Source organism: Podarcis liolepis, assembly GCF_965112155.1.
Source record: "Podarcis liolepis genome assembly, chromosome: 14".
Lineage (NCBI taxonomy): Eukaryota > Metazoa > Chordata > Lepidosauria > Squamata > Lacertidae > Podarcis > Podarcis liolepis.
In genome coordinates, this window is record NC_139569.1 from 11320553 (window position 1) to 11347692 (window position 27140).

The 27140-nt window shown below is 43.2% G+C and overlaps 2 protein-coding genes and 1 long non-coding RNA gene across 5 annotated transcripts in view; 2 read left to right on the forward strand and 1 right to left on the reverse strand.

Moving 5' to 3' along the window:
* Positions 1–8439, forward strand: part of DAGLB (diacylglycerol lipase beta) — a 29000-nt gene extending 20561 nt beyond the window's left edge. For both annotated transcript variants that reach the window (XM_083474331.1, XM_083474330.1), the window contains exons 10-16: positions 119–196; positions 399–479; positions 629–756; positions 1865–1933; positions 2039–2111; positions 3946–4199; positions 7365–8439. In XM_083474331.1, the coding sequence (XP_083330457.1) occupies positions 119–196; positions 399–479; positions 629–756; positions 1865–1933; positions 2039–2111; positions 3946–4199; positions 7365–7560 (879 nt within the window). In that variant the 3' untranslated portion in view covers positions 7561–8439. The remainder of the gene's footprint in view (positions 1–118; positions 197–398; positions 480–628; positions 757–1864; positions 1934–2038; positions 2112–3945; positions 4200–7364) is intronic.
* A 1373-nt stretch (positions 8440–9812) lies between these two features.
* Positions 9813–27047, reverse strand: RAC1 (Rac family small GTPase 1). Of its 2 annotated transcripts, XM_083474572.1 has the most exons (7): positions 26499–26891; positions 18753–18824; positions 17767–17884; positions 14342–14398; positions 12827–12889; positions 11637–11796; positions 9813–11444 (listed from the first exon to the last, which is right to left on the reverse strand). In XM_083474572.1, the coding sequence occupies exons 1-7, from the start codon at positions 26531–26533 to the stop codon at positions 11314–11316; spliced, it is 636 nt and encodes a 211-aa protein (XP_083330698.1). In that variant the 5' UTR covers positions 26534–26891; the 3' UTR covers positions 9813–11313. The 2 variants fall into 2 exon arrangements, with proteins under 2 accessions (XP_083330698.1, XP_083330699.1); XM_083474573.1 differs by lacking the exon at positions 14342–14398 and having other exon boundaries at positions 26499–27047.
* LOC310693018 lies at positions 19685–26265 on the forward strand. The gene is made up of 2 exons (XR_014518966.1): positions 19685–20456; positions 22635–26265. It is a non-coding gene; the product is annotated as an uncharacterized lncRNA (long non-coding RNA).
* Positions 27048–27140: the final 93 nt, after the last annotated feature.

Genomic DNA, 27140 nt, shown 5'->3' on the forward strand with positions numbered 1-27140 from the left:
CCAGTGGTGTCAACTCTGCAAGAAGGTATCCCTGATCCGGGCAGTGGGTGGTGTTCTTTGTGTATGTTTGGCAGGCAGCCAAAATGCTGGAACTGCATTTCCTTTATTTTGCATGCAGGACGTCCTCACGGATCTCTCGGCAGATTGCGAACACTTGACATTGGAAGAGGTTCTGGAAAACGGTTTTGTGCATAAGGTCAGCAGGTAGTTCTGTGAAAGCTTTGCAAAGCCTGGAGATCCAAAACTGTTTGTTCTTGGGTGTCCAGTGAGACGCTGAGCAGACTCCCAGGGGATCCAGATAAAGGGCCTCGTGCTCTACCGACTGAGCTATGGATTTAAGCACATACTGCAAACACAAACGAGCTTTCAAACTGAGACACTGTTTTTTTGTCTCCTAGGGGATAACCCAGGCCGCCAACTATATTTACAGAAGGCTAATAAATGATGGGATTTTGAACCAAGCCTTCACAATTGCTCCTGTAAGTTGTCGCTTCCAGTCTCTGGGCGTGCATCCCCCTTGCCTCCAACCTACTCTCCAACATGTTCTGTTGCAAGCATTTAGCTGAGCTGCTCAGTTCATCAATATTTCTGTTTGTGTCCTAGCCCTTTCTGTATTTTTTATCTCTAGGAATATAAACTAGTTGTCGTTGGCCACAGCTTAGGAGGGGGAACGGCTTCCATTTTGGCGATCATGCTCAAAAACGCATTCCCCAATGTGCGATGTTACGCCTTTTCTCCACCAGGGGGTTTATTAAGGTAAATTATATTAATTTTCTATCCCCATTTCAGGACAGAAATCTGTTGGCAAATAGAGCAAGGGAGCGCAGCCTAGCTTAGCACGGTGAGCTTTGAGAAACCAGGGGGTATTTGGACATGAAATGATGTAAAGATAACTTGGGTCAGCTTAGGAAGAACTTATGTGAATTGAGCTGGTTTGGTTCTGCATATAGATTTCTCCCCTGTAAGAGATCGGTTGGTTTAAAAAATGAACTACAGTTCCCCTAGTTTATTTCAGACTCCTTTTATTAAGTGCAGCGTGTTCATCCCCCTCTATCCACAACGATCTGAGTGGGTAAGAACATTGTGTTCTTGAATAACTGGTAAGCAATGAAAAATAAATTGGCTCTGATAATTATATGGCTCTTTTTAAAAAGCAAATAAATTAAAAGCACAGGGAGACCATTATTGCTCCAGACTTGGTCATCCGCAGAGAGGTTTCTGCATCTAAGATCAGATAGGTTCATCTGTATAAAAGAACAGAACGGCTTTCCACCCTATGTGATCCCTCCTGCCCATCTGCCTCCACATGTACACAGACCTGTCCTGTACATGTGGGAATGGTTTAGTAATCAACACAAGGTTCCTTCCCCCCCCCCCTTGAGCTCAGCAAGGTTGGCACTGGGACTGTGCAAGTGGAACAGCTTCCCCGCAAATGCAAGCCCTGCATGGCGGACAGACAAGTAATGTGTAGAGATCTATCGGTGGGCAAATACTGTGTCTTTGCGTGCATGTCTATATGTGCGCATTATGTGCATGAAAAGGGGAACCGTCGTCTTGGAAGATAATTCTACCAAATGCTGGTCCAAAGGGAAGGTCTTACACTCTGGAAAGCATTCCAATTATTCTGTCTTTTTTTAAAGGGAGGGAGGCATGATTGTGGTGCAAACAGCGGTGATATTTGGTCATATTTTATTTACCAGTGATAGAAGATGCTCAGTGTAATTCTCTCTTGCTTAAGGGCCTTTTCTGAATGAAGTAATTTGGAGCACTTTTAAAACTCTTGTAATGCATGTCTGTATAAGGAAACTGACAGTAGGTTTCCGTTAGCGTTTCTTTTCTTTAACACCCTCCCTTTCTTTTTAAGCAAATCACTTGCGGACTATACTAAGCAGTTTATCATATCTGTCATTGTCGGGAAAGATGTTGTTCCAAGGTAAGGATGCAGCTTTCTTGCTGATTCAGGTTGAAAGTGATGTCCTTGGTCAGATGGCTTAATGAGTGCTGATCTCCTTCCTCTTCATTGTTGTGTACCAAACAGGCTAAGCATGCCCAACATGGAAGACCTAAAAAGAAGGATCATTAGGATAGTTGCCAACTGTAACAGACCCAAGGTAAAAATACAAACCGTTCTTATTTGTTCTAAAAATCTGAATGCTGTTTTAATGGTCACAACCTCTGCGAACACAAGGTATGCGTTAAAATTCTCAACAAGTATACGTAAAATGGGACGCAGGTGGCGCTGTGGGTTAAAGCACAGAGCCTGGGACTTGCCAATCAGAAGGCTGGTGGTTCGAATCCCTGCGACGGAGTGAGCTCCCGTTGATACCCGGTCCCTGCTCCTGCCAACCTAGCAATTTGAAAGCACGTCAAAGTTCAAGTAGATAAATAGGTACCGCTCCGGCGGGAAGGTAAACGGTGTTTCCATGTGCTGCTCTGGTTCGCCAGAAGCGGCTTAGTCATTCTGGCCACATGACCCGGAAGCTGTACACCGGCTCCCTCGGCCAATAAAGCGAGATGAGCCCCGCAACCACAGAGTCGGTCACGACTGGACTTAATGGTCAGGGGTCCCTTTACCCTTTATATGTATAACCTGTCGTTAAAATATATGCATTATTTTTGTAAAATAAAGCTTCCCGTTAAGATACATGTTAGCCATGTATAGCTGGGCAGGCAAACGAAAAACCTTTTTTTTTTAGCAAGCACTGAAAACCAATATAAACCAATGCAAGGAGTTTCAGGGTGCAGCTCCTGTCACACTGAAAAAGATACTCATTACTAGTGCGAAAGAGACACTGCATGGCCCTTGTAAATGTACTAGTTCCCCAGATTGATGGGGTTGCGATGTATTGGGTAAGGCGCTCCCTCAAGTAAACTGGTCCCAAGCTGTTAAGAGCTTTGGCTCAGTATCAGGTTCAGCCAGCGCAGAACTCTGAGCACAGGTATTACCGTATTTTTTGCTCTATAAGACTCACTTTTTCCCTCCTAAAAAGTAAGGGGGAATGTGTGTGCGTCTTATGGAGCGAATGCAGGCTGCGCAGCTACCCCAGAAGCCAGAACAGCAAGAGGGATTGCTGCTTTCACTGCGCAGTAATCCCTCTTGCTGTTCTGGCTTCTGAGATTCAGAATATTTTTTTTCTTGTTTTCCTCCTCCAAAAACTAGGTGCGTCTTGTGGTCTGGTGCGTCTTATAGAGCAAAAAATACGGTATGTGCTGACAGGGTCTCACTCCTGTCAGCAACCTTGTTGCAGTTTCTGGACCAAGTGCAAGAGAAGTCCCAGATATAATGTGTTGCATTAGCCTGGTCTTCACTTCCTCCCTAGACCAAGCCCAGTAATTGCTGACGCAGGTGTACTCGTAGGGATTTTCATACGCAGTTAGTTGTATATAGCGGTGAAAGGATTTGGGATTCTAGGGATCATGTGCATTAGATGCAGAAAATTCCATTCTAGGTTGACTCTGGCATCTTCCCAGTTCAAAAGCTCTTTGGTGCCAGGGCGGGAAAGATATTGGGGAGTTGTTGCTGTTGTCAGTCAGGACAAGCAGAAATAAATAAAGTTTCATTTTTCCTCAGTCAGTAGCCACCTGTGCTACCCAGGAAGTTTCAAAAGCAGTTTTTGACATCGCATCGAAAAACAGAGTCATACTCTCTAGGATAGTATAGACCTATTCCATGAGCCTAGCAGTCTGTTTGACTCCAGTCCGTTAGTAATGATGGAGCTGCCTGTCAAAGATGTCTGAGATTTCACTTTTTTGCTCTGATATGCATTGTGGGAGCAGGGAAGTAATTGCCCAGGCATCATACTTTTGGAATAACAGCACAGAATTATTGTGGGTGTAGATGTTCTAAAAAACTTCTCTGCACAAACCGAAATGATCCCACTTAGCCAAATGGCTTCGCAGTTTCTCATATGCTCTCCTTTTGTCTTTCAATTTCTCCTCGCGCAGTACCAGATCCTGCTACATGGCTGTTGGTATGAAGTATTTGGAGGAGAACCTGATAACTTTCCAACGGAACTGGATGGTAGAAACCAAGATGCTTTGTCTCAGCCTCTTCTAGCTGAAGAAAACTTAATGGTTCATCAGTCTCCTTCTTACACTACTCTAGGTGACGACTCGACTTTAAGCTCTCCGGCTCAGTATCCGCACCTCTTTCTCCCTGGGAGAATTATCCACATTGTAGAAGAAAGCAGCACAAGGAGGTAAACGACTAACCTGTTACCAGTGACCACGTGCTCCCCAGCCCTCTCTCTCTCTGCCCCATATCTGCTTTTTACATTCAGAAAACTCTTTTGGCAAGGATTGAGTGAGGAAAGGTGCATGGATGTGGAAATGGGGTGAATGAAAGGTTTGAATAATGATGATGATGATGATAATAATAATAATGGTATTGTATGGCTCGCAGAACGTTTCCCTCGATCTGACCAGGTGTCCCAAGAAGCTCAGTTGTTGCAATTATTTATTATCCTAAGCTATATGGAACTGTCTTTCCTTCCTGCTTGTGGTGGCCTGCCGCTATGCTAGAAGTCTAGCATTTTGTTTATTGAACATAGGTATTGACCACTTTTCTCAAACTCTAGGCAACTTACATAAAAATAAAGCATCACAACAAAAGCATTTTAAAAGCATCACAACAAAAGGAATACAGAGTGCCTTCTCACCCATCAAGCCAGCCTCTTCAAAATTCACCCCAGATTGGGTTTGCAGCTTTTTCGGAAGTCCTTGAGAGAGTTGTTTCTGATAAAGGAAATCATTCCCAAAGCCTTGGGGCCCTTGTATTGAAGGTTCTGCTCAAGGTTATTGGACTACTTGACCTAAAAGGCGCATGGCTTGACCCAGGCTTCCTCAACCTCGGCCCTCCAGATGTTTTGAGACTACAATTCCCATCATCCCTGACCACTGGCCCTGCTAGCTAGGGATCATGGGAGTTGTAGGCCAAAAACATCTGGAGGGCTAAGGTTGAAGAAGCCTGGCTTGACCCAAAGATTTTCACACTGAGTTATGGAAGTTAAGGCAGAGAGACACCTCTCTTAACACTGGTTCCGGGCTTTGAAGGGCATCATAGGTGTGTACTAACACCTCACATGTTGGTTTTTTTAAATATGGTGTTGATTGCCTATCAAGCTAGCACTGTACTCACTTGTACTTCATACTAGCCAGTTGTTGTCTCAATGAGAAGCAGAGGGCTATCTAACTGTAGTTTTCTTATGCCTTCATTATGCACTTTTTCCAGGGGCACAGTGTTTCAACATGCCATCTGTTTTGCTTAAAGCAGAAAAGGAACTTTTATTTTTAACCACCACCTAAAATTGCTGATAGGGTTGAGGGAAGAGCCTGAGGACTCTTGTCCACTGGTTTCTTGCCCTAGACAGCCTGCTCCATTTTTGCACAACTTCCCTGTCTCAGATTTTTGTCGACCTCACAAAAACAGAATCTATTTTAATAGCTTTCTGGAGCAGGGCAGCGTTAACACATTTTCGGCACTGAATAGTTGCAGAAAACTATTTATTACTGCAAGGTTTGGAAAACCTTTGATAAGAACATTATTAAAACCCTGCCGCTGCCTCCCCCCCAATCCCCCGCTCTTGCTGTATTTTGCAATTGAACAATATAGAAGTTTTTTCTTACAGTACTGTAGTTTCCTTCCACAGGTAAAAAAAAAAGTAATATGCGCTCAGGCATCGAGGCTCGCTGAATAGCTATTCTTACTGTGTGTCATATTTTTTGCATTTTGTGCCTCACCTCACCTCTTCTGAATCGGTTTAGATGGTGGTATGTTTCTTTTAAAAAAAAGCAAGTAAGGGAAAGTTTGTAAAAAGCAGGGGGGATTGCAAAAAGAAAAAAATCAGTGAAACAGAGTACTGTATTTTTCGTCCTATAGGACGCACTTTTTCCCCTCCAAAAATGAAGGGGAAATGTGTCTGCGTCCTATGGGGCGAATGCAGGCTTTCGCTGAAGCCTGGAGAGCGAGAGGGGTCGGTGCGCACCGACCCCTCTCGCTCTCCAGGCTTCAGGAAGCTCTGCGCAACCCTCGGGAGACCGGCTCCGAGGGTTGCACAGAGCTGCCTGCAGTCCCGGGATCAGCGCAGCTCTGCGCGGCCACCGGAGCCGGGCGCGAAGTCCCGTCCCGCTCCTGATGGCCGCGCAGAGCTGCCTGCAGTCCCCGGCTCAGCGCAGCTCTGCGCGGCCATCAGGAGCGGGGCGCGAAGTCCCGCCCCGCTCCCGATGGCCGCGCAGAGCTGCCTGCAGTCCCGGGATCAGTGCAGCTCTGCGCGGCCATCGGGAGCAGGGCGTGAAGTCCCGCCCCGCTCCGGATGGTGGTGCAGAGCTGCCTGCAGTCCCGGGATCAGCGCAGCTCTGCGCGGCCACCGGGAGCTAAGTCCCGCCCCGCTCCGGATGGCGGTGCAGAGCTGCCTGCAGTCCCGGGATCAGCACACTTCTCCCCATTGCCAGCCCCACAAGCTCGGGGGGACAGCGGGGAGGCAGAGCGTGCCTTCCCACTGTTCGCCGACCTGGTTCTTCCAGCCCCGCACCTGGTGGGGAATTTTTTTTTTTCTTTATTCCCTCCCCAAAAAACTAGGTGCGTCCTATGGGCCGGAGCGTCCTATGGGGCGCAAAATACGGTAATCTCCCAAAAAAGAAAAGCGGTGTGACAGTATGAAAAATTTCAAAGGGGGGGTACTCATTGCTAGGTACAGAGGGTGTTTCACAAGTGGGGTGCCATACCACTCAATATTATCAGCTGCTCCTTACAGAATATCTTGAGAGAAGCTCACATTCCTGTCTCAGCCCCTGGATGGAATGGCATGGGAGAAAGGAGGTTTCACTGCCTCCTAAGAAAGTTGTCGTTGAGATTACTTCTACAGCTGCTGGCAGTGCATTGCAGGTGGAAGTCACAGTCACAGGAGGCAAGTTGTCTTTCAGGAAGTTCAGGCAGATCGTGTTGGCTTGGCTGCAGCTATTTCTAAAAATCAACTTCCTTTTCCTGTCTACCCTAGGAAAGAGGATGCAGCCTTTTTTAACAGAACTTCCAAAATCACATGCACCAGGGATGAGGAGCCTGTGGGCCTCTCCAGATGGGGCCTGCTTCTCAACTCATGGTGGGGCACAGAGGGCAGCCTAGGCGGTGGTCAGGTTTGGGGAGTTGCAGCCAAGCCTGATCCACTGCTGGCAGGCAGCTCCTGATAAGATTGTCCCTGTCGGAATGCGGCCATCCACAAGGCAGGAAAAGGCTTCAATGGCCGAGTTCAAAGTCCTGCTTGAGTGCTTGGAGCTACATTATGCATTTACAAGGATCAATCACTGTTCGAAATAGCTGCCGAAATCAGGGGTGCAAGTATTCCACTGACACGTTGTGTTTTTTCCAGGTGGTGTTCTTCAGACGTCAAGTACACTGCAAGCTGGTCAAAAGAAACCGCCTTTGGTAATATTTTAATAAGCCCCAAGATGATAACTGATCATATGCCAGACATCGTCCTCAAAGCTCTAAATAGCTTGGCTCAGGAAAACGCACCTTGCATTTCTTGTCGAGCGCAAGGAGACTTTTCTACAAACATTGTATAATTGAAGACAAAGAGGACAGCAGCCTATCACTTGTGTTTGGACAGGCAGGCCTTTCGTACTTAACTCATGCCCCCAAAGTAGGAGCTGAGCGGGGCAGGTCTTCAACATTTTCAGGACGAAGCAGAGGACACACTTCTTTGCATTGCAGAGATTTTTCTGGGGTCCTTTTCAAGGCGAGCTGTTTCACTTTAACAGAAGCAAGTGAGCCCATCGTGATTTCTAACCATCAATCAGTGGCAGCTGGTACAGAGAACTGCGAGGCTGATGGGAAGGAAGGCAAGACTAGCTAGAGTGACCATATAGGTTCATACTTTACGGTCTACCTCTGCCTTACATCTGTTTCACATAGCAGAGCTGTCCACCCCGCCAGGTTGATAAAGCACTTGTAAAAAGGAGACATGGGAAAATGAAAATATTAAATAAGAGGACAACTCTACCACTGTTCTGGATATACAAAAGTGACACCCCCACCCCCAAGAGGTGAGCTGAACATCAGACTGTTATTGGCACTTCCCTTCATGGCAGAAATCTTGTTTTCTTTGCTGTTGAAGGAAGCCTGCATTTTATAACTTTTGTAGGCTTAAATGCTACTTGGGTTCATGTGCAATATTTGTCTACTTTTGCTTACCGTTCAGTGCTGCTGAATGTGCATTTAATTATATAGAAGGGTTAAATCCTTGCTTATGGTATTATTCCACATTGCCCCATTCTAGGAGAATTGTGAAAGATCATTTGGACTAGCTATGTAAAAAAACGTTTCAATTTTAAAATATTCCTACTTGCAATCTTGTACAGTTAAAACGATTGTGCAGCAAATGATGTCACTAAAATGATGTTTTACTAAATGCAAGTCCTTCAGAAACTGCTTGCCAAGCAGAATCAGTGTTTTGTGATGGTATTTGTTCATAGATTTAGGTTCCAACTGAAAATGGAAATAGGAGATAATCTTGTTGCATTACGCTATACTTTGACTTGTTAGTTTTCAGTGGAAAATACTAAGAAGCCTATCCCACAGTCTGGATCACAACAGATGGGAGGTATTCCTTAGCTTGACTTCTCTCTCTTCTCCACCAAAGGGATTTCTGTAAGGTAGTGGTTAAAAACGTTATCACTTTACCTTGGTTTTTTACATTTGAGATTGATGACTGAAGTGGAGAACAAGTTAAAATTAGTGAAAGCTTGCACAAGTGACATCTGCCCAGCAAGCACTCCGGTACTTGTTTGTAGAAGGGCAATCTTTGTCAAAATCAAAAAAATGTTATGTGTTTTTCCCCACATGCAGATGCTTCCAAGCGTAGGTAACCCACTCCATGGTGGGTTATGCATTCACATGAAAACCAAAGACTTTTAAAAACACCAAACACTTCACTGAGGAATCCTGTGATCACAAATACTGGTCCCAGTTCACAAACCACAAAGGTTAAAATTGTGGGCTTTCTAAACACTCCAACGCAAGCATGACTAAAACCAAACTTTCCATATGGATGGAATGTACCAATAGGTAGCAAAGTCACAATTCACCCAGAAGCCAACCCAGTTGCATGCACACAACAGCCAGACTGGGAAATGGCAGTGGTATCACCCTTCACACTGCAGTGCTTTTGCCCAGTTTGGGTCAACTAATCCATGTGTCAATAGATTCAATCTCTGTGGTTTTCAACCAGTGTGCTGCGGCACCCTGGAGTGCCTTGAATGATGGTCAGGGGTGCTGTGGGAAACCTTGACCTCTGTTCCTCTTTCCTTCCCTCCCTTCTCTGATGCCTTCTTGTGTCTCTGCCTCCCAAAGGCTTGCACAGCTGTTTGCTGCAGCTGCCTTGACTACAACCTTGGCAGGCAAATGGTGCCTCTGGGGCTGGCCAGGAGCTGATGTGGCCTCGGAGTAAGCAAGCCAGTCTGCCAGCCCTTACTCTGCAGGGAATGGACAGACAAGTCCCAGGCCCCTGTGGGGCAGTGAGAGGAGGCACCTCTTTTGGGGGCGGGGGGGGGGCAGCTCAGATCAGGGGCAGCAGCATTGGCTGCCCAGAGGACTCCCAAAGAGAGGGGAGAGGAGGCTGAGGGAACACTCCACAAGGAAGGGTGTTTGAAAAAGGGTGAGAGGCTGCCAGCTCTGCAGGTGAGGGGTGACATAACTGGGCCCGAGCCCCACAGGGGTGCCGCAGAAAGAAGATAGTCAAGGGAGCCGTGGACTCAAAAAAGTTGAAAACCTCTGCAATATATGAATTCAGTTCACAAATTCAAGCTCGACCACCAGCGTGATTCAAGAAATTTATTAAGTCATACATGCAAAACATACTGCTAAATTGCATTACCAAAAAGATCAATGTAAAAACTTCACAATCTTGCAAACTCCATTTATTTTTTATTTATTTTTTTGTTCTAGTAGTTGAAAGGTTGTAGCTCAATGTTGTGTTCTTGCCAGCATCTGGGATGTATGGAACATGGTTAGCACTAGGTTACAGAACCTCACATACCAACTGCCATTACTAGATCAATCAACAGGAGGCGAGGTCGAAAGGGCGATGTCAGCATTAGTAAAATTACAGCATCAGGTTACCTGGCAAATGGTGACATTAAAGGAAGGTGATTAAGGTGGTGTGAAATATAAAAAAAGTACTAGAAGTGGTAAATCTGCAGAACATGATTTTTACATCAAGTCACCTGAAGACTAAAGGAAGCCTTTCAAAAAAGCATGTATACTATTATGACAGGAGAAGGGGGGGGAGAAACAGAAACAAGGCTATGCTTGAATATATCTAAACTACAAAAAAAATGCAAATATATCAGAAAGGATTTAAAATACAAGTTATATTGCTCAGGAAGAAGATTCTATAATAAAGCATCTAGCAAGAACATGTGAGGGAATGACCAGTTCAAAATTGTAGCAAAATGAATGCGGCACTGGAAAATGCAAAGAAGTGATCCATAAAAAAATACCAACCTTCCCCCTTCAGTTACTGCTTAGTTGCAACAGAGGGTTTCAGTTTACTGGTTTTATTAGACAAGAGAGAAATCCACTGAGTTTAACCAACTTGTGGACAATGTAGTGTAAATTGATCTTTACAGTGTCAAAATACTGTTGGGCAGTTTCCCTTGACCAATCCAGGCATCTTTCACCAATCAAATCAATATACTGCTCTCAAGGAAGACAATACATTTCAAGGAAAAGTTTAAATCGCAGTCCTTAACAAACAGGAAATCTTTTTTTTTTTAAATTTAAAAAAGGGAATCTGTATGCTGTCAATTATTGCGGTAGTTCAGGCATGAAAGAAAGATACTAAGAACATCAGTTGGATGAGTGTATTAAACAGCAGCATTTTCCTACCAAGAGGATATCGGAAGGGAAACCTATAAAGTTTTGCAATTCCTAATAAAACATTAGTATCTTTAAAGACACCTATTTGCCTTTAAAAAAAACAAACAGGATTCGTGCTCCATCTACAAAGCACAACAATACAACATAGATGAGCAGCTAATTTGGCAACACTCGATTAATCTGAGCAAAGGGACATGGGAAAATAAGGCTTTATATAGGTTTGTCTTTTTTTTTAAAAAAAGGATATCTTTAGTAGAAGAGAAACAAAATCTAACTTTTTAAACAAAGGGGAAAGAGATAGTGATGATTGGTTCAAAATTTTTGATGTAAGAGAACTAATCTTTTTTAACAGAAGAACTTGGCATTGTTGTGGATGCTCCATTGTTCCAAGCAAAGCACAGAAGGTTCTGAGGAAGGGGCTGGGGGGACTGGGGGCTGCATTAGAGTAGCAGACATTTTCTCTTCCTCTTCTTTACAGGAGGGGGGCAGAGAACTGCTCGAATAGCTTCGTCAAAGACTGTCTTGAGGCCTCGCTGTGTAAGTGCTGAGCATTCTAGGTATTTTACCGCACCTGCAGAAAAAAAACACCAGAACAAATCTGAGCTACTTAGAAATCCAAACACTCCAACCCCATAGAATAGCTATTCAAAACGGAGGCTGAAGTCCGTCCCCCACCCACTGAGACCGAAATTCCGCAGCCCTTCAGCTGAATTTAGGTTCTACAAGAACTATTAGGGCTCACACAGATAAATCAAAGCCCTACCAATCTCTTTTGCCATGGCAAGGCCTTGTGGGTAGGTGATGGGAGTCAGCTTCTTCTCCTTCAGCTTTTCAATGGTGTCTTTGTCATCTCGGAGGTCAAGTTTGGTTCCCACTAGGATGATGGGAGTGTTAGGGCAATGGTGTCGCACTTCTGGATACCACTGGAAGGAAAAAGGGGGCGATTAGCTTCTCTGCATATGCAGACAGAGCATGCATATTAAGAATATAAAACAAAAATACAGGTATTCGTTGGGTTGAAATTCACATCATTTCTCTGCAAGTATTAGGCATGACCAACTGTATGCCAAATGTTGAGCCTCAAATGCATTAAACAAGCTTAAGAGCCACCCCCTCTACTTCTAAGCAGAAGCCTCCAAAACAGAGCAGAACACTTCCCAGGACCCAGCCTTTCCCTTTCGTCAGCTAGAACAGCTCTGAGACCCAATCCGCCAGTCAGGAATAGCTAGATTTATTTATAATGCACTTGATGTTTTCTAGGATGAAGCATAGATCCTGCCTGTAGCCTACAACCCGGCAGACATGATACAAAAGGAATCGAGGAGGGACTGGAAAAACAAAGAGGACTGGCACTATTATTTATTTTATTTTTACAAAATAAATTTTACAGCACAAGCAATTTCCCACAGGGGGATAACAAAATAAGGACTCAGTTCAGGGAGAGAAGCCAAATGACAGTTGGTTCCAGCCAAACTGATGGGTGAGAGCTGTGTAGGTCTCTCTCTCATCCTGCTGCATCCAGGTAGAATGGCTACCCAGCAATTGTCTCAAAGGGTTTTTGTTCCAAAAGCCAGAAACACTCTGAGGAGGTATGCAGATGAAAAAGTGACTATTGCATTCCAGTTGCCTTTCAAATGACAGCAGCCCAAAGTATCAAAATTTGGCATTCTGACACTTTGGGCATTCATATTTTACTTCCAAAAAATAGTTCTCAAATGCTGCAGAACTAATAACAAACAAAATCCAACCTCTTATAAGTTACGTATATTCAGCCTGAAATATTCCTTTTAGAAACGAACACTCTTTCAGTTTTAATTTGAAGACTTTATTAAAATCAAACAAAACAGAAAAACAAAACAAACCACTAATTTATTTTACTGCTGTAAAATAATGAAGGTTAAAAATTTGTGGAAAATCTCCCGAGGGAAGAAAAGACAAATGTTTTTCACTCACCTTTGCACGGACATTTTCAAAGGATGCAGGACTCACAAGTGAAAAGCAAATTAAGAACACATCCTGAAAAACAGTATTTTAAGAATCTTAGTCTCTGGTGGTTACTTTCCAGGTATAATGAGTTTGCCATATAATCAGACTTCTAGTTCCACTCGTGGACATTTCCAGTTGCTAATGGACAGCAAGCTGAGCCAGCAGCACAGGAGCCCCAGAACCTCTTTTTTTTTTCAGTTAAAGCTGCAATGCAATATTAAAACACGAGAAAATCCTGGAAGAACTTAGCAACCTGAATCCTAACCCTGTATCTCAGTTACCTTCTAACCTATTAATTTATGCACTCACATCATTTGGCTCACTACTTTAGGAATCTCCTGGGGAAATTGTTGCTGTTTCCTCTAATCCCAATAAGGTTGCTAATCTGGCCACAAACTGGAAATATAACATGCCTCTTTTAAGCTGCTTAGGAGCATAATATTTAAATATGCTTTCCTAGAAGTACACCCCAGAGTTCATGAGGACGTACTTCCTAGCAAGTATATTTGAGGCTGCATCTTCAATTTTACTATTGCTAACCCAGTTCTTCTCTTACAGACCAGGGGAAGTTGGGGGCTGGTGACTTACCTAGAACAGAGGCACTGCCTATTTCAAGAAACGGACAAGAGCAGCCATTTGTGTAATAGACCAACCCTGCCTCATTGCTCCAAGTGCTCTGAAATTCCTGGCACTCAAATTCAGGATAACATAACATCTTAGGATGCAGCAGTTAGTATACCTCGCCCTTAAGTAGGTCTCTGCTGATATAAGACTGCTAGTCTTAGAAGCTAATGGGGACAGTTTTACACAAGCTAAAGTGGTGGTCAGCTGTAATTCATCCCCAGCAAGTCTCGAGCACCCCAGTTCCATTTGCAAGCTCCTGCTTAACTCTTCACATTGGGAAAGTCATATTTTCTGCTCTAGCCTCCTTCACACACCCTTCCAGTTTACCCCACATACAGGTAACAACTTGGCTACCAAAGAATCAGAGGCCCTTTGGAGTGTTAGTTGATTGGGTTGCAGCTCCAGGCTGTTAGGTCAGCACCCTGACACCTCCAGAGTTTAGCGCTTGCAACAATAATTATCCATGCAGCAGGACACCTGGTGAAGAGCAGTGCTGTAAACTCATGTGCTCCCATAGCCCCTCTGCAGCTCCTCCAGCTTGCCAGATACCGAAGTGCCTCTTGTCCTTTTCGCCTTCCACCAATCCCAGACACTCCGTGGTTTTCCCATTCAGGAAAAGGACTAGCTGAAGCCTTTTGAAGTAAATGTCCTTGGTACAATAAGAGTCTGGTCTGATGAGACAGCTGTGGTTTGTTAAATAACACGTTTACTTTTAAGAGAAGCAGAAATTCAAAGGATGTTTGGGACCGTAAGGTGGATAGGAACACCAAAATATGGGGAGCCAGTATTATGGCAGCAGGAGAAGCAGCAAAAGAAGATGAAAGAGCTTGGAGCATAATGGTTGAAAGTTTTACATACGCAGAACGGTTGACGTTTCACCCTGGGAGTTAATTCCTTACCATTCGTTCCTTCAACCTAGTAATAGCATGAAACAACTTAAGATTAGGAGAGACTTAAAAATAAGCCCTTTGCTCATCATTTTCCACTCCTATAAGGTCAACATAATACAGTCCTCATGGGGATGTACTATGTCAGAATTGGATGTGAGCGAACCTGTGAAATCTTCCTCTATATAAAAATCAACAATCTCTCCTTTACCTGAAGGAAGTTGGTTTTTCGGAAGTGTTCTAAGCTGAGTTCTTTTCTATATGTGAAGAGGTTGAGTTTTAAAAAAATGTTTTTTATTGATTTTCAGGGGAGTTAATTTTTGGAGGCAGAGAAGCCTTTGGGCATGCCCCCCACAGATACATGTTTTCTGAGCTGGGGCACTGCCAGGAATGATCGCCTTTGCAGGTCAACTGAACATGTAATTCCAAGCGCAACAACATTAAGCATGCTATACTTGGAAGTTAATTTCTACTGAAATCATGGGCCCCCAATAAGGATATTTATAATTTATTTTAAAATGGTGCATTTGCAGAACTTTCTAAGAAATCTGTCTTAATTGCAATAGGAAAGCTCTGCCAATTGCTAGAGGCACACGATGTTATAGGCTTCATCACATTTGGCCCAAAGCATTGCAATGCCCTTTCTTGAACTTCCAAGTATGTATTTGCATGAGCATGTCTGGAAAGTAGCTAAATATTTTGGTTTCAAAGCACAGAAAGGTGATTTAGGTTTGAAATATCCAAGTCTTTTGGCAACTTTATCCATGGAAAGATGATTTGCTCTCTAGGTGCTACAGCACTTAATTCACCTTTAATTTGCATCTGGCCTATTAACAGAGGAGGACAAGCCAGCAAATCCAAGTAGGACAGACACTTGGACACTACAGTCACTGGTCTCTTTTCATCAAGGCTTAACACAGCAACTCAGCTGCACGTTTGAGGTGTGCTTCTTCCTCATGATTTTGTGGTTGCCCCAGATGAGTCACTCTGCACTCTGGAGTCTCTCTTGGAACAAAGAACCCCTTTTTGTTTTCCTTCTGGCTTTTCCGGCAGCTCTCTTGGAAGCAGCAATATAGCCAATGAGAATGTATTGCCAGCCCCTTAGTCTCAAGTCCTGAAAAGAAAAGGCCCTATTTTGCTGTTTCACAGAGCACATGAGCAGATACAAGGAACAAAATCTGATTTTTTCAGATATGTAAAGTAGTTCATGAACCAAGCTGGGAAAGGTCACAGTACTAAGAGCTTGGCATTTTTTTTTACTTTCTTGGATGGCAAGAGTTAATTTTTTGCATTAATTGAAAGCACTAGGGAAAAGCTCTGCTCCCTTTCTCTGAAGTCCGTGAACCATTATCTATTCATTTTAAAAGCTGTTCTTATGACTTGAGAAGTCTCTGTTTGAATTTCTGCTGAGCCATAAGGAGCAGAGGGTGTGCTTGCTCAACTTGTGTTCCACAATCAGTGACAATTCCACAGCATGAATGAGATGAAGAAAAGAGACTTTCAGTCTATGCACAGGGCAAAACTGTAAACCAAAAAACAATCGGGAAGAAATTCAGTGAACCACTGTAGGTTTGGCCATTACTGAAGATTTAGGGGAAATTATTTGCTTCCTGTCTAACAGAGAGCAATATGTTCCATTCAGAGCTGCAAGATTTGCTGGAGCTGCAGAGAACGCAAGTTCAAAATTTAATGCAGCAAATGTGGTTACCCATCAAAATGTCCCTATGTATTGGGATGTGTTTACAAACAGATTACTTATATACACCCTGTTCTGTTGCTTGTTTGCTTTTATTATGGGTGTGGTTTTATTTAATTTTTGATTTTATCTATGTGCAATAAAGTTTTGTTATAACCCAATTCATTAAACAATAAATTCTTCACTTGAAATCAAACCAATCTTAACCTATCATATAAGAGAAAAACAAATGCTATCTAAGAACAAGGAATTAACCTTCGTAATTAGTATCTTTGGGGAAGTGGATTTTGGAAGAGCTGAGATACAGTAGTCGCTCATCATTCATTATGTACTCCCTGCCCCCAACAGCAGGAACGGACAAATGGCAGCTCAAGAGCAATTCAGAAGGCAACATGCAAGGAGGCTGCCAATATATTTCATACCCAGTGCTGCCAATACATTTTGCCCCTACTACTGCCATCCAGATCTACTCATTTAAGAGCTATAGCCTTGCTCACATTTGCATTTAAATGAGCCCCTGTGTCACAATTCATCTCTTGCCCCCCAGTGAAAAGCTGAACATCAGTGCTTAGCGATGATAGTGTCAGACTGTGCCTGAACAGCAAGAATGAACAAAGGCTGCTTTTTAGCCGGGTTGCTGACCTCCCATCAAGGGCCTTGCTGATGAAACTATTTTGTACCCTAGATTATTTAACAGTGGCGTTGTTCTGGAATATTCTAAGCACAGCACAGATTCACTGTAACTATTTCGGCAGTGCCGTTCAGCCTTGAGATCCAATGGACGCTGTGCTAAATCAGAAACTTGAACAACGAGCTCAGCCAAAGGAAGGAATGGATTGTTCTGGGGGGAAACTACTAATGCAGTCTCAAATTCCATTCTAAAAAAAATGGGAGCAGCAGAGCAACACAAGACGAGCAAGCATGTTAAAAATGTAACGTTAGCAACAGTGGTTAAATAGCAGTAAGGAGGCAGAAAGCTTTTGCATTAAGGAGTTTGCAATTACAGAACCTGCTTATTAAGGATTAGAGATTTTGACACCCACCGGAAGCTCACCTTCACGAGCCCCATAGAAACAAACGAGTCATCATGCAGAAGTAAAAGCTTATGCACAAGAGTTACATCAGGGTGGCTTCAGACATGGTAATGCTGCACAGCCAAGTAAAGATGAAGTTACTTTCATGTTTGGCTGGCAGCACGAGATCATGTCTGAAAAGAATCTGTGAAAGAAATTTGTAAAGGCATGTTGTTGTCCAGACATGATGATCTGGTATCACCTGCTCAACTGGCTGTGCAAGACATTACACCTGAAAATGCTCTTGACGTGAACTTACACAAGAGGCGTTTCCAGGAGCTCAGTCAGATTTCTTCAGCTGCCAGCGTCTAACACAGCTGGCTTGGAATTGCAGCGGTAAATTAGAACTGGTCGGAAAGTTACCAAGAGACAGACACCAATTAATGGGAAGAGTTTGCTCAACAATTGTTCTTTTGAACTCTGCTTCTCACATAGCTGCTACTAGCCCCTGCTTAGACTAGCAAGGATTAATGCAGGCTTCACCATAGTCCCTGTGCAGTTTGTTAAGTGTCTTGGCATGTTGGTTCAGCACATTTTACACTCAAAGTGAAAGCATCCTTAATCTTCTGCAAGCCTGCAATTAGACACACACACACACACGTCAAATCATCCACTATAAAAGCTTACTGTCTGTGGGTAAGATAATGGGCGTAGTCTGTCATAGTCCTCTTGTCCAGCTGTATCCCACAAGCCCAGATTGACTGGCTTTCCATCAACCATCACATTGGCAGAATAATTGTCGAAGCTACGGAGTGAGGGGGGAAAGTTAGTGTATTTTATTTAAACCCTATTCCTCTGTGCATCACACTGCTGTCACTTTAGAGCAGGATTATCACCTAAAGGGATTTGCATGGCACCTTCTCCAATTAGTTTTAGGTGCCACGTATGTGCATTTCACATCTATAAAACACTTTAAAATGTTTTGTCACATGAGGCTTAATCCACTAGGAACGACTCCTGAGTAAGTCTCATTACAGCAAATGGGATTTATGTAAGTCCATGACTTTGCTCTTCTACAGTCCTTATTTGCTTCAGTCAATGTAGCTTCCCCCAAATCCTATACCTTGCATGCTTTTTAATATTGCATGAAAAATAACTTTTTTCCAGATATGCTAGCTTTTCACAGGCAGGCAAGCATAACACTACTCCCTTGTTTGTAGACAGTAGGACTGAAATACTATTTAAAGGGTTGTTTCTCTGGTTACAAAGGGCCAGACACATTTCCCATCTCCTATGCATATCCTCAGCCTCTGGCAAATACACCCTTTCAGACATATAATATGACTGAGGTAAACACACCTTTTCTTCTGACATATACATGACTTTTAGACATGTAACATGCACAGCTAGGAGCCAACTAATTCAAAGCACACGGGTGTCACAGACTGCTGCTTACAAGGTTTGAACAATTAGCTGTGTGTTTATGGCTGTGAACCAGTGGTCAGAGATGCAAGTCCAACTCATGATCAGCTACCAAGCTCATTGGGTGTCCTTGGATACAATTTCCTTCAGCTCAACCTACCTCACTTCACTATTGTAAAAAGAGGCAAGTCAAGTGCTCTACAGCCCTTTGGACATGAAAAAGTGCTAAAGATACAAAAGGAAATACTTACACAGTGGGTATATATTCTCCAGGAAATGCATTGGTTGTATAACTGATGAGTAGGCATGTTTTACCTACAGCACTGTTAAGAGAGAAAGAAAAAGTCCTGATAAGAGCCCATTCACATGATAATCTTTATTTTCATAATATATAGGGGAAATGTGAAGAGAAGTGCATTGTTTCATCTCTGGTTTAGACACTGAGATCCAGCTCCGAGGGCCTTCTGGTGGTTCCCTCAGAATGCAAAGTGAAGCTACAGGGAATTAGCTCTGAGGGCCTTCTCAGTATGGCGCCTGCCCTGTGGAACGCCCTCCCATCAGATGTCAAGGAAATAAATACCTGACTTTTAGAAGACAGTTGAATTACTCCCGTGGGTCGCTTGTGGCCCATGGGCCTTAGGTTGCCTACCCCTGATCTTCAGCTTTCCAATTTCTTGCTATAACCTGTGCAGCTGCAGCTTAATGGCATTGTAAACATCTCTCTATATGGTATATCTGAATTTTGGCCATCAAATAATAGTTAACAAGCCTCATGTTGGGGAAGCAGATGTGTGTGCTCCATTTATGTACTTTCCCAAACATTATCACTTCTTCATACTTCACATGGCCAGGTAATCTTCAGGTAACATCTAGACCAGGAAACTATGGTTACCAGGTGTGGAAAAAGCCAAGATTTTAAACCACAATTTAAAGTTAGTTTAGGATTGTTGCTTGTTCTAAGCCTCAACGTTCTTGGTTTAAATGTAATTTAAGACTTATGGGGTTAATTTTGAGTCTTATTAAACCAATACAGTTGTACCTTGGTTTTCAAACAGCTTAGTTCTCTAACGTTTTGGCTCCCGATTTGGCAGTGGTGATATTTAATGGTGAATTTAAATTGTCTTCTGAAATCCACTGGTTATTGCTCCTTCCTCCAGTTTCTTCTAGCTTTGTTTCTTTTGTAAGAAAGAGGGAGCATACACATCCTGCTAGATCAGACTAAAGGTCCTTCTAGTTCAGCAGTGTTCCCCTCAAGAAGAGGGCTCTAGAAAGCCCACAGGCAGAACATGAAAGCATTAACTCTCCTGCACTATTATCTCTCCCCCACCTGCAACTGGTATTCAGTGACATGCTAGCCCAGTTTGAACAACTGTTAAACTCTCAGAAGACAGTTTAACCATTTAAATTCAATACTAGAAGAACTTTTCAACTTGCAATCCCAGCTCCAGGTCACAGTCTCTTCAGCTTTCTTAACTTGAGTGGTGAGGTAATTGCTTTGCAATTACTAGTGTTTGCAAAGTGCTCTGAAGATGAAAGTCACTGTGTAAGCACAAAGCATAATAGACATTTGTGGAGAAATCAGGCATTGCCAGGTGTGGTTATGTATCTTAGCACTCCTTGAATAGCCTGCTGCACACATTTCAAAGCTTGAAATATAGCAGACCTATCCAGACAATAGTTCACCTCAGAGCTGTATCCAAGAAAGATCCCTTGCCACAGGGCAAAGTATATCAATGGCGGGATCTCACCATTTCATTTATGTGAATGCAGAATCTCAGGTATCATCCTCTGAGATCAGAGAGATGCCATATTAAAGTAGTCTCTGGTTTATTTATTTATTTCTCCCCACAATAGCAAAGAATCAGGAAGGGGCAGCCGGGAAAGAGCACGCATGCAACACTAAGAGTGAAGTAGTACCTGAACTGGTCCAGTGCCTTGAGACCAATGCCAGTAAGGTAGCATATATTCACACACAAATGTGCACAAATTTGATTTTAGCTAAGACAGTACCACACAGCACAGATATATTTCAGGGTTAGGAAGTGTGGCAGAAAAGCCTGAATTTTATTATCAAACACAGGAATCTGAATGCATAATAGTTGATCTGCATGTCATATTAAACCAGTTTATTTTAAACCATGGCTTAATTTGAAGAAGCAGCACAAAACCACTCAAACACATTTTGGAAAGAAGTGGTGAAAGATTTCAAGTCTAGCACAGAAGGATCAAGAGCTGCCTCTGCCGTGGCTCTATAAGCACATCAGGCAATTCCACTAAAACTAATAAGGAGATGCCAACAAGAACAAACAGGTCCCACCGGCCTCAGCTCTACAGTTCTTCAATTCTAGGCTTCCTGCCTTCTCAGTTTGCTGGCTCTTTGCCCTATGAATCAGTTCTGCAGATATTCCACTCCAAAATGAAGGTTTCATCTCCTTAGACTTCGTAATGATTCACTCAATTCAAGTACTGTACATGTAAAGCTTTGAATAGTCTCAGTAAACCCAACTCCTCTCTATGGAAAAATGTATGTGCTAGATGTGCAACTTTTTAAAGCATAGAATTAAGTCAGAAAGTTGTAAGTTAGGTGAGCATTGTTTCAGCTATGCTCTGCCTGACCTACTTGCACAAACCAAATAAATAATTTGATGGCATGAGTAGAAAGTTTTAAATAAAGATAGCATTTCCTTCCTACTCTGCAATAACTTTCCAGTTTTGTTTAAAAAAATATTCCCCAGATTTAAAAACAAAACAGAACTTTTACATGCACTTTTTAATTACCATAATATGGTTTATTCAAATACCCTTAAGTGCTCTGTGTTGTGTGTCACAAGTTAGACCTAAAACAAAATATTTCACTATAAAATATTAGCCTCTTGATAGTAATATTATTATAACAAGACATTTATGCATGGGTTACATACATTAAGTCATTTTTTTCCCAATGAGCCAATGGATGGTATGAAAATGGTTTGTGACTATGGCACAGTATGGAAAATTGGTGGGAATATACAGCTTCCTGAAAATTTCACTTTCATATTTAACTTGTAAGCTCTTTTTGTTGGAGAATAGAGCCACAGAACTCAAAAAAGCAGAAATGGAACTTCTGGTGTCAGTAATCAGGATTTCTGCATAGTCTCCTAACTTCTCCTATCCAAATCCACACATCTTTCCACACCATCCCAATTCTCACCAAGAAACTCTTACATGCCTATACCTACATTCAAAATGAATAACCTATTCAAAAGGAATAGACCAAACAGGAAGGGAGGAGTAGCAGCATTATAAGTAAAGGAAATGTACACTTGGGAAGAGATTCATGACTTGGAACATGGAAGGCAAATTGAGAGTATATGGGTAAAAATCATAGGAGATGGAAATAACAGTGGCCTTACTGTGTGTGTCTACTATAGGCCTTCAAGCCAGACTGAAGACTTTTCTATAGCAGATTACCAAACATTCAAAAATGAGAGATATAGTAGTCATGGGAGACTTCAACTACCCTGACATCTGTTGGGATTAAAACTCGGCCAAGAATGTTAAGTCCACCAAATTTCTCCATTTCCTCAATGGCCATTTCATTTCCCAGAAGGTGGAAGAAGCAACAAGGGGGTCATCTGTCTTGGACCTATTTCTCACCAACATAGAGGAACTGATTGATAAAGTGGAAGTACTAGGAACACTGGAGGAAGTGATTATGTCCTCTTGGATTTCATGATACAGAGGAAAGGGAAAGCAGAGTATAGTTGGACATGCATTCTGAAATTTAAGAAGGCCAATTTCAAAAAGCTTAAGAAACTACTGGTTGATATCTCATGGTCAGAAATACTCAAAGAGGAGTCCAAGATGTGAGTTTCTTAAAGATGCAATACTGAATGCAGAAATGCAGACAATTCCAACAAGAAAGAAAAGCGGGAGGCATCTAAAAAAACTGGTGTGGCTACATAAGGAGCATACAGATGAGCTGAGATTTCAGAAGGGCATGCATAAGAAATGAAAGGGGAAATATCATTAAGGAGGAGTATACATGAATAACCAACAGTTGGGGGAGGTCAGGTGGCCAAAGTTCAGAATGTGCTCAGGCTTGCAAGAGAGGTTAAAAATAATACTAAAGGTTTCTTTGTCTATGTTCAAAGGAAGAGGCAGAACAAGCAAGTAGGAGATCCTATGCATGGAGAAGACAGAGAAATGCTGTTGGGTGGTAGTGGAATTGTAGGTATGAGCATAACGACCATAACACTACGCCTCCAACTCCCACCTCACCACACTGCTCCTGGACCATACGCATTGTTGATGGTACCAAAAGTCAACATGAGATCAAGGTGAATCAACAGAGTCATATTCCCCCAATACAGGTTATCAATTAGGGCAATCAAGGCTGTTTCAGCGCCAAAATCCAACCTAGAATGGGCCTAGATAATTCACATTCTCCAAGGATTACTGAAATGTATGAGCTTTGAAGCCTCAAAGTATATGTTAAGCATAGACAATAAGTTAAGGAGTTTAACAATAAAGAATAGTGTTTTGAAAACTGGAGTATGGTACCAATATTTTTATTGTAAACACCAAATTAAACATTTATCAACAATTTCTGCTAAAATGTGATATTAACAATGTGTCACTTATGCGAATTGCATATTACTTCATGCTTATCAAAATAATAAATAAAAAGTGTTGCTGACAACGCCCCCCCCCATAGCAACTAGACATTCCGTTTTGGTGCCCACAACCCAGGTCCCAGAAGTCATTTGGCTCCCAGCTTTTCTATCTCAGTTTCTAACACGGGTTCCAAGTAATCTCCTCGGACAGGTAAAATGACTGGCTTACTATCAAGCTCAACTAATTACTGAGCTATCATCAATCTTTAGACTTTCAGCCCTCATACATAACTTTGAATAATATTTCATCCGTTATTTTACAAGAATCTTCAGATTTATTTGTAATCTGAAGACTGAACTACACATCATATTACATGGAGATAGCAATGGTGATACGCAGAGCTGTTATCTGTACTTCTCAGAGAAGCTACACAGATTTGTTGTAATGCTCAGTTATAGACAACACAGGATTTTTGTTTCTATTTGAAAAAAAAAATCTAACGGGATAAGACTAGTCTTGTTTTTCAGCTGGCCTCCAATGCTCCTCTGAGCTGACGTCTAGAAGAGGGGGGAAAGAGACACACAAATGATGGAAACTGCCTTGTCTCGATAATTGAAAAACACCAGAGTTGAAACACACATACATTTTAGCATAATCTTTATAACAGAAGCCATGTGTCACATCAGTTTGGAGAACAAAAAAGGGTTCCTCTGTGTGTGACACCTTTATGGAGCACTATCAATGCATAAACATATTTTCATACCTGTTGTGTGATGGAATAAGCAAACATTACCACTGTGTAATCCAATACTAGTAGGATCACCTAAATATATACACTTGTACCCAAGTTTCTGTAATCTACAATAACCAAGAGAAGCCTTATGTTTGACTAGGACTGTAGAAACTGGAGTTAAATCCCTATTCATCCAAGAAGCTCTCTCTCTATATATATTCTACTCACAAGGCTGTTAGGGGTTGACTATAGAAGTAATAAATAAACACACAAACTGAAGTAGGCATAACTTCAATTGCAGAGAAGCTGAATGGTGGGAGACTCAGGACTCACAAAATAAAGTACCTCTTTACACAGCGCATTGTTAAAACTATGAAATTCACTACCACAAGTTGTGGAAAGTTAAAACCACCTGGTAATTTGAAGCCATCTTATGTTGGTGGCAAAGCAGAAAAGAGGAGACTAAGACTATCAATGGCTACTAGTCACAATGGCTATCTTCTATGTCTATGATCAGAAGAAGCATATTATCTGTATGCCAAGTTGCTGAGGAACAGCAGCAGCAGAGAGGGTTTCTGTCTGCATGTCCTGCTTATGGGCTTTCCAAAAGGCATCTGGTTCATCACCATAGGAAACAGAATACTGGCCTAGATAAGCCTTTGGGCTGATCCAGCAGGGCTCTTCTGCTCTTAGAGGGAAGAATAGGTTTATCTGTTTGTTTGTTTGTTTGTTTGTTTGTTTGTTTGTTTATTATTAAATTTATATACTGCCCTATACCCGGACTCAAGGCAGTTCACAATATAAAATTACAAAATAAAAACACAACAACCAAATAACCCTTTTTCTACAAGTTAATTTGTATCCAGTTAAACTTAGTGAAAAATTCAAAAAATGTGTTGATCACTTTCCCCTCCATATGTATGTATGAAGGTTTTGGGAAAAGTGAAGACTTCAGAGACAGAAAGTTACTAGCTTAAGTCATTGTTATATAAATGCTTATTTTTTTTACTTTACACCAAATTCATCCCAAGTGCTCCAAGCAAGCAACATGTCTTACTTCTGAGCAAACATTAGGAACAAGCCAATTCATTCAATGAGATTTACTACCTAGAAAATATACATGGTAGCACAGCCTTGAACAACTTATGAATGATTTTAGGAAGTGGGTTTTCTTTGTTAACCACAAAACAAAGCAGAGGTTTGACACCAGTGCTACAACAGGCAAAAAGCAATTCATGCAAAGCCCACAAGACTAGTCACTGAATTTTGGAAGCATAATTGTATCTAATGATTGCAATAAATCTATACTTCACTGGCATCTACATAGATAACATTATTGTCTCAGTTCAAAACTTGCAAAGCCAGATGTTAAAGTCTCATTGTACATAAACATCTATTCAGAGATTACCTTCCTCTACCACAAAAGCAAATGCTGACCCGTTAAGTCTTGGAGCACAGTTAATGCCAACACACCTCCCATGGAAGGAAACCCCTCCCTTTGTATACCTCTAGAACTGCTGGGTGCATTGTAGTCATTTCCCCTCTATGCCCAGCCCTCTCCTTACTGCTGGAGTTAGTGAATACATAAAGTTCTGTGGCACTTCTGTCTGTTCAACAGCAAATGGCTAGTGGCTGCTCTCAGCAGCAGTCACCCCAACATCAGGAGGCACCCTATGTTTTATCCTAGTAGAAGCAGCATTATCAGAGGGTGGGTGCTGAAATTCCTCAGGACTAACCACATACTACATGTTGAAAGAATACCTAATATTAGGAGCAGCTAGTAAAGGGGAGAAAGGAGAAAGGGAAAGCAACAGTCCAGGTCTGGCAGACTTGGGAGGCGATCCTATGCACTTCCTTGGGAGTAGCACAAGACTTCTGCAAGTTACGCACGCTCATTTATGAAACTAAGTTCGAAGGGGGGTTACCCTGAAGTAAAGATAGCCTTGCTGGACAAAATCACCGCAGGCGAAAAGTCCTACCCAGCTTGCATGGACAAACCGTGGCAACTAGGGCTACGACCCTCACAGTTCTTACAAGGGAGTAAAGTCCTACTGAGCACTGTGGCAACATCTGGATTCTAGTTGTGTTTACTCAGAACTATATTGAAGAATTAAGAGACTGGCAGGGGGTGGGGAGGAGAGCCAAACTCCACATGGTCGGGTCATGGAAGAGAGCGCCCCACCCCCACCCCACATAGCCCAAAGGCACAAAAAGGCAAGTGGAGATTAGGGTTTGGCACAGGACGCCCATTCTTCCTGGAGTGTGTATGTGTATGTATTGAAGGTTGGGGAACAGAAATGACTGCTATGTTGAGGTGGGGGTGGGGCTGTGCTTATGCATGTATTTGGAGGCGCACGGGAAAAAACCCCAATTTCCGTGGGGTTCTTTGGGGGGCATATTAAAAGTATATTCCCTTCTCATAATCCCAGAAATCCAGCATTGGACTCCGCTGCAAACCTTCCCCCTCCTGCGCCTCCTACACTCGGCAGGAAAAAGTCGCCCCCTCAGCCTGCGCTATCCAGGCCCGCCTGAGTCAGAATTTCCCCTTCTTCCTCCCGTTGCCGGGGCGGGGGGCTGGAGGCGAGGGTCCTGGCAACCCAAATATGCGGGAGGCCGGGCGGGAGAGGAGGAGGCTCTTATCCCGGGGGCAGGATCCGCGGCGACTCACCCGTCTCCCACCACCACACACTTAATGGCCTGCATCGGGGCGGCTGCTGCTGCTTCTTCGTCGTCGTCGCCGCCGGTTCCTGTTGCTCGCCGAGGAGCCCGCGAGGCGTCGTGGCGGGGAGGAGAGCGAGGAGGAAATCCCCAAAGGGCCTCGGCTCTTTCCCGTGGGAGGAGAGGAAGTTGACTGAGGGAAAACGGTCACGGCGCCGCCGGAGCAACGGCCACCACCCAAAGCACGGGGCGGGCGAGCGGAGCCTGTGAGGAAACAGGAAGCGGCCGCTCCGCTCACATCCGGCCTCGCGGCCTCGCCCTCTTCCCTCCTCATCGGCGGGACCGCCTTCGGGAATGTCTCGCTGGGCCTGGCCTCACTCAAGCCCCGACGGAAGTTGGACGGAGAGAGGAGGTGGGGGGCGGGGTAGGGAATAGCGTCACGTTTCGGGCGCGCTCGGAACGACTTCGGGGAAACTCGGGTCAGTAGGACGGGGTCGGCCGTCGTGTTCTTCTTTAAAAGACACTATTCGGAGAGCGCCCCTCCCGGCAGCATTCGGAAACGCTGGGTTTTGCCGGTCTTTCGGGAATGTTCGGAAGGACTCGGGGGGGAAGGCGTTGAGGGGGCGACGGCGTTCGGGCAGCGTTCGGCTCT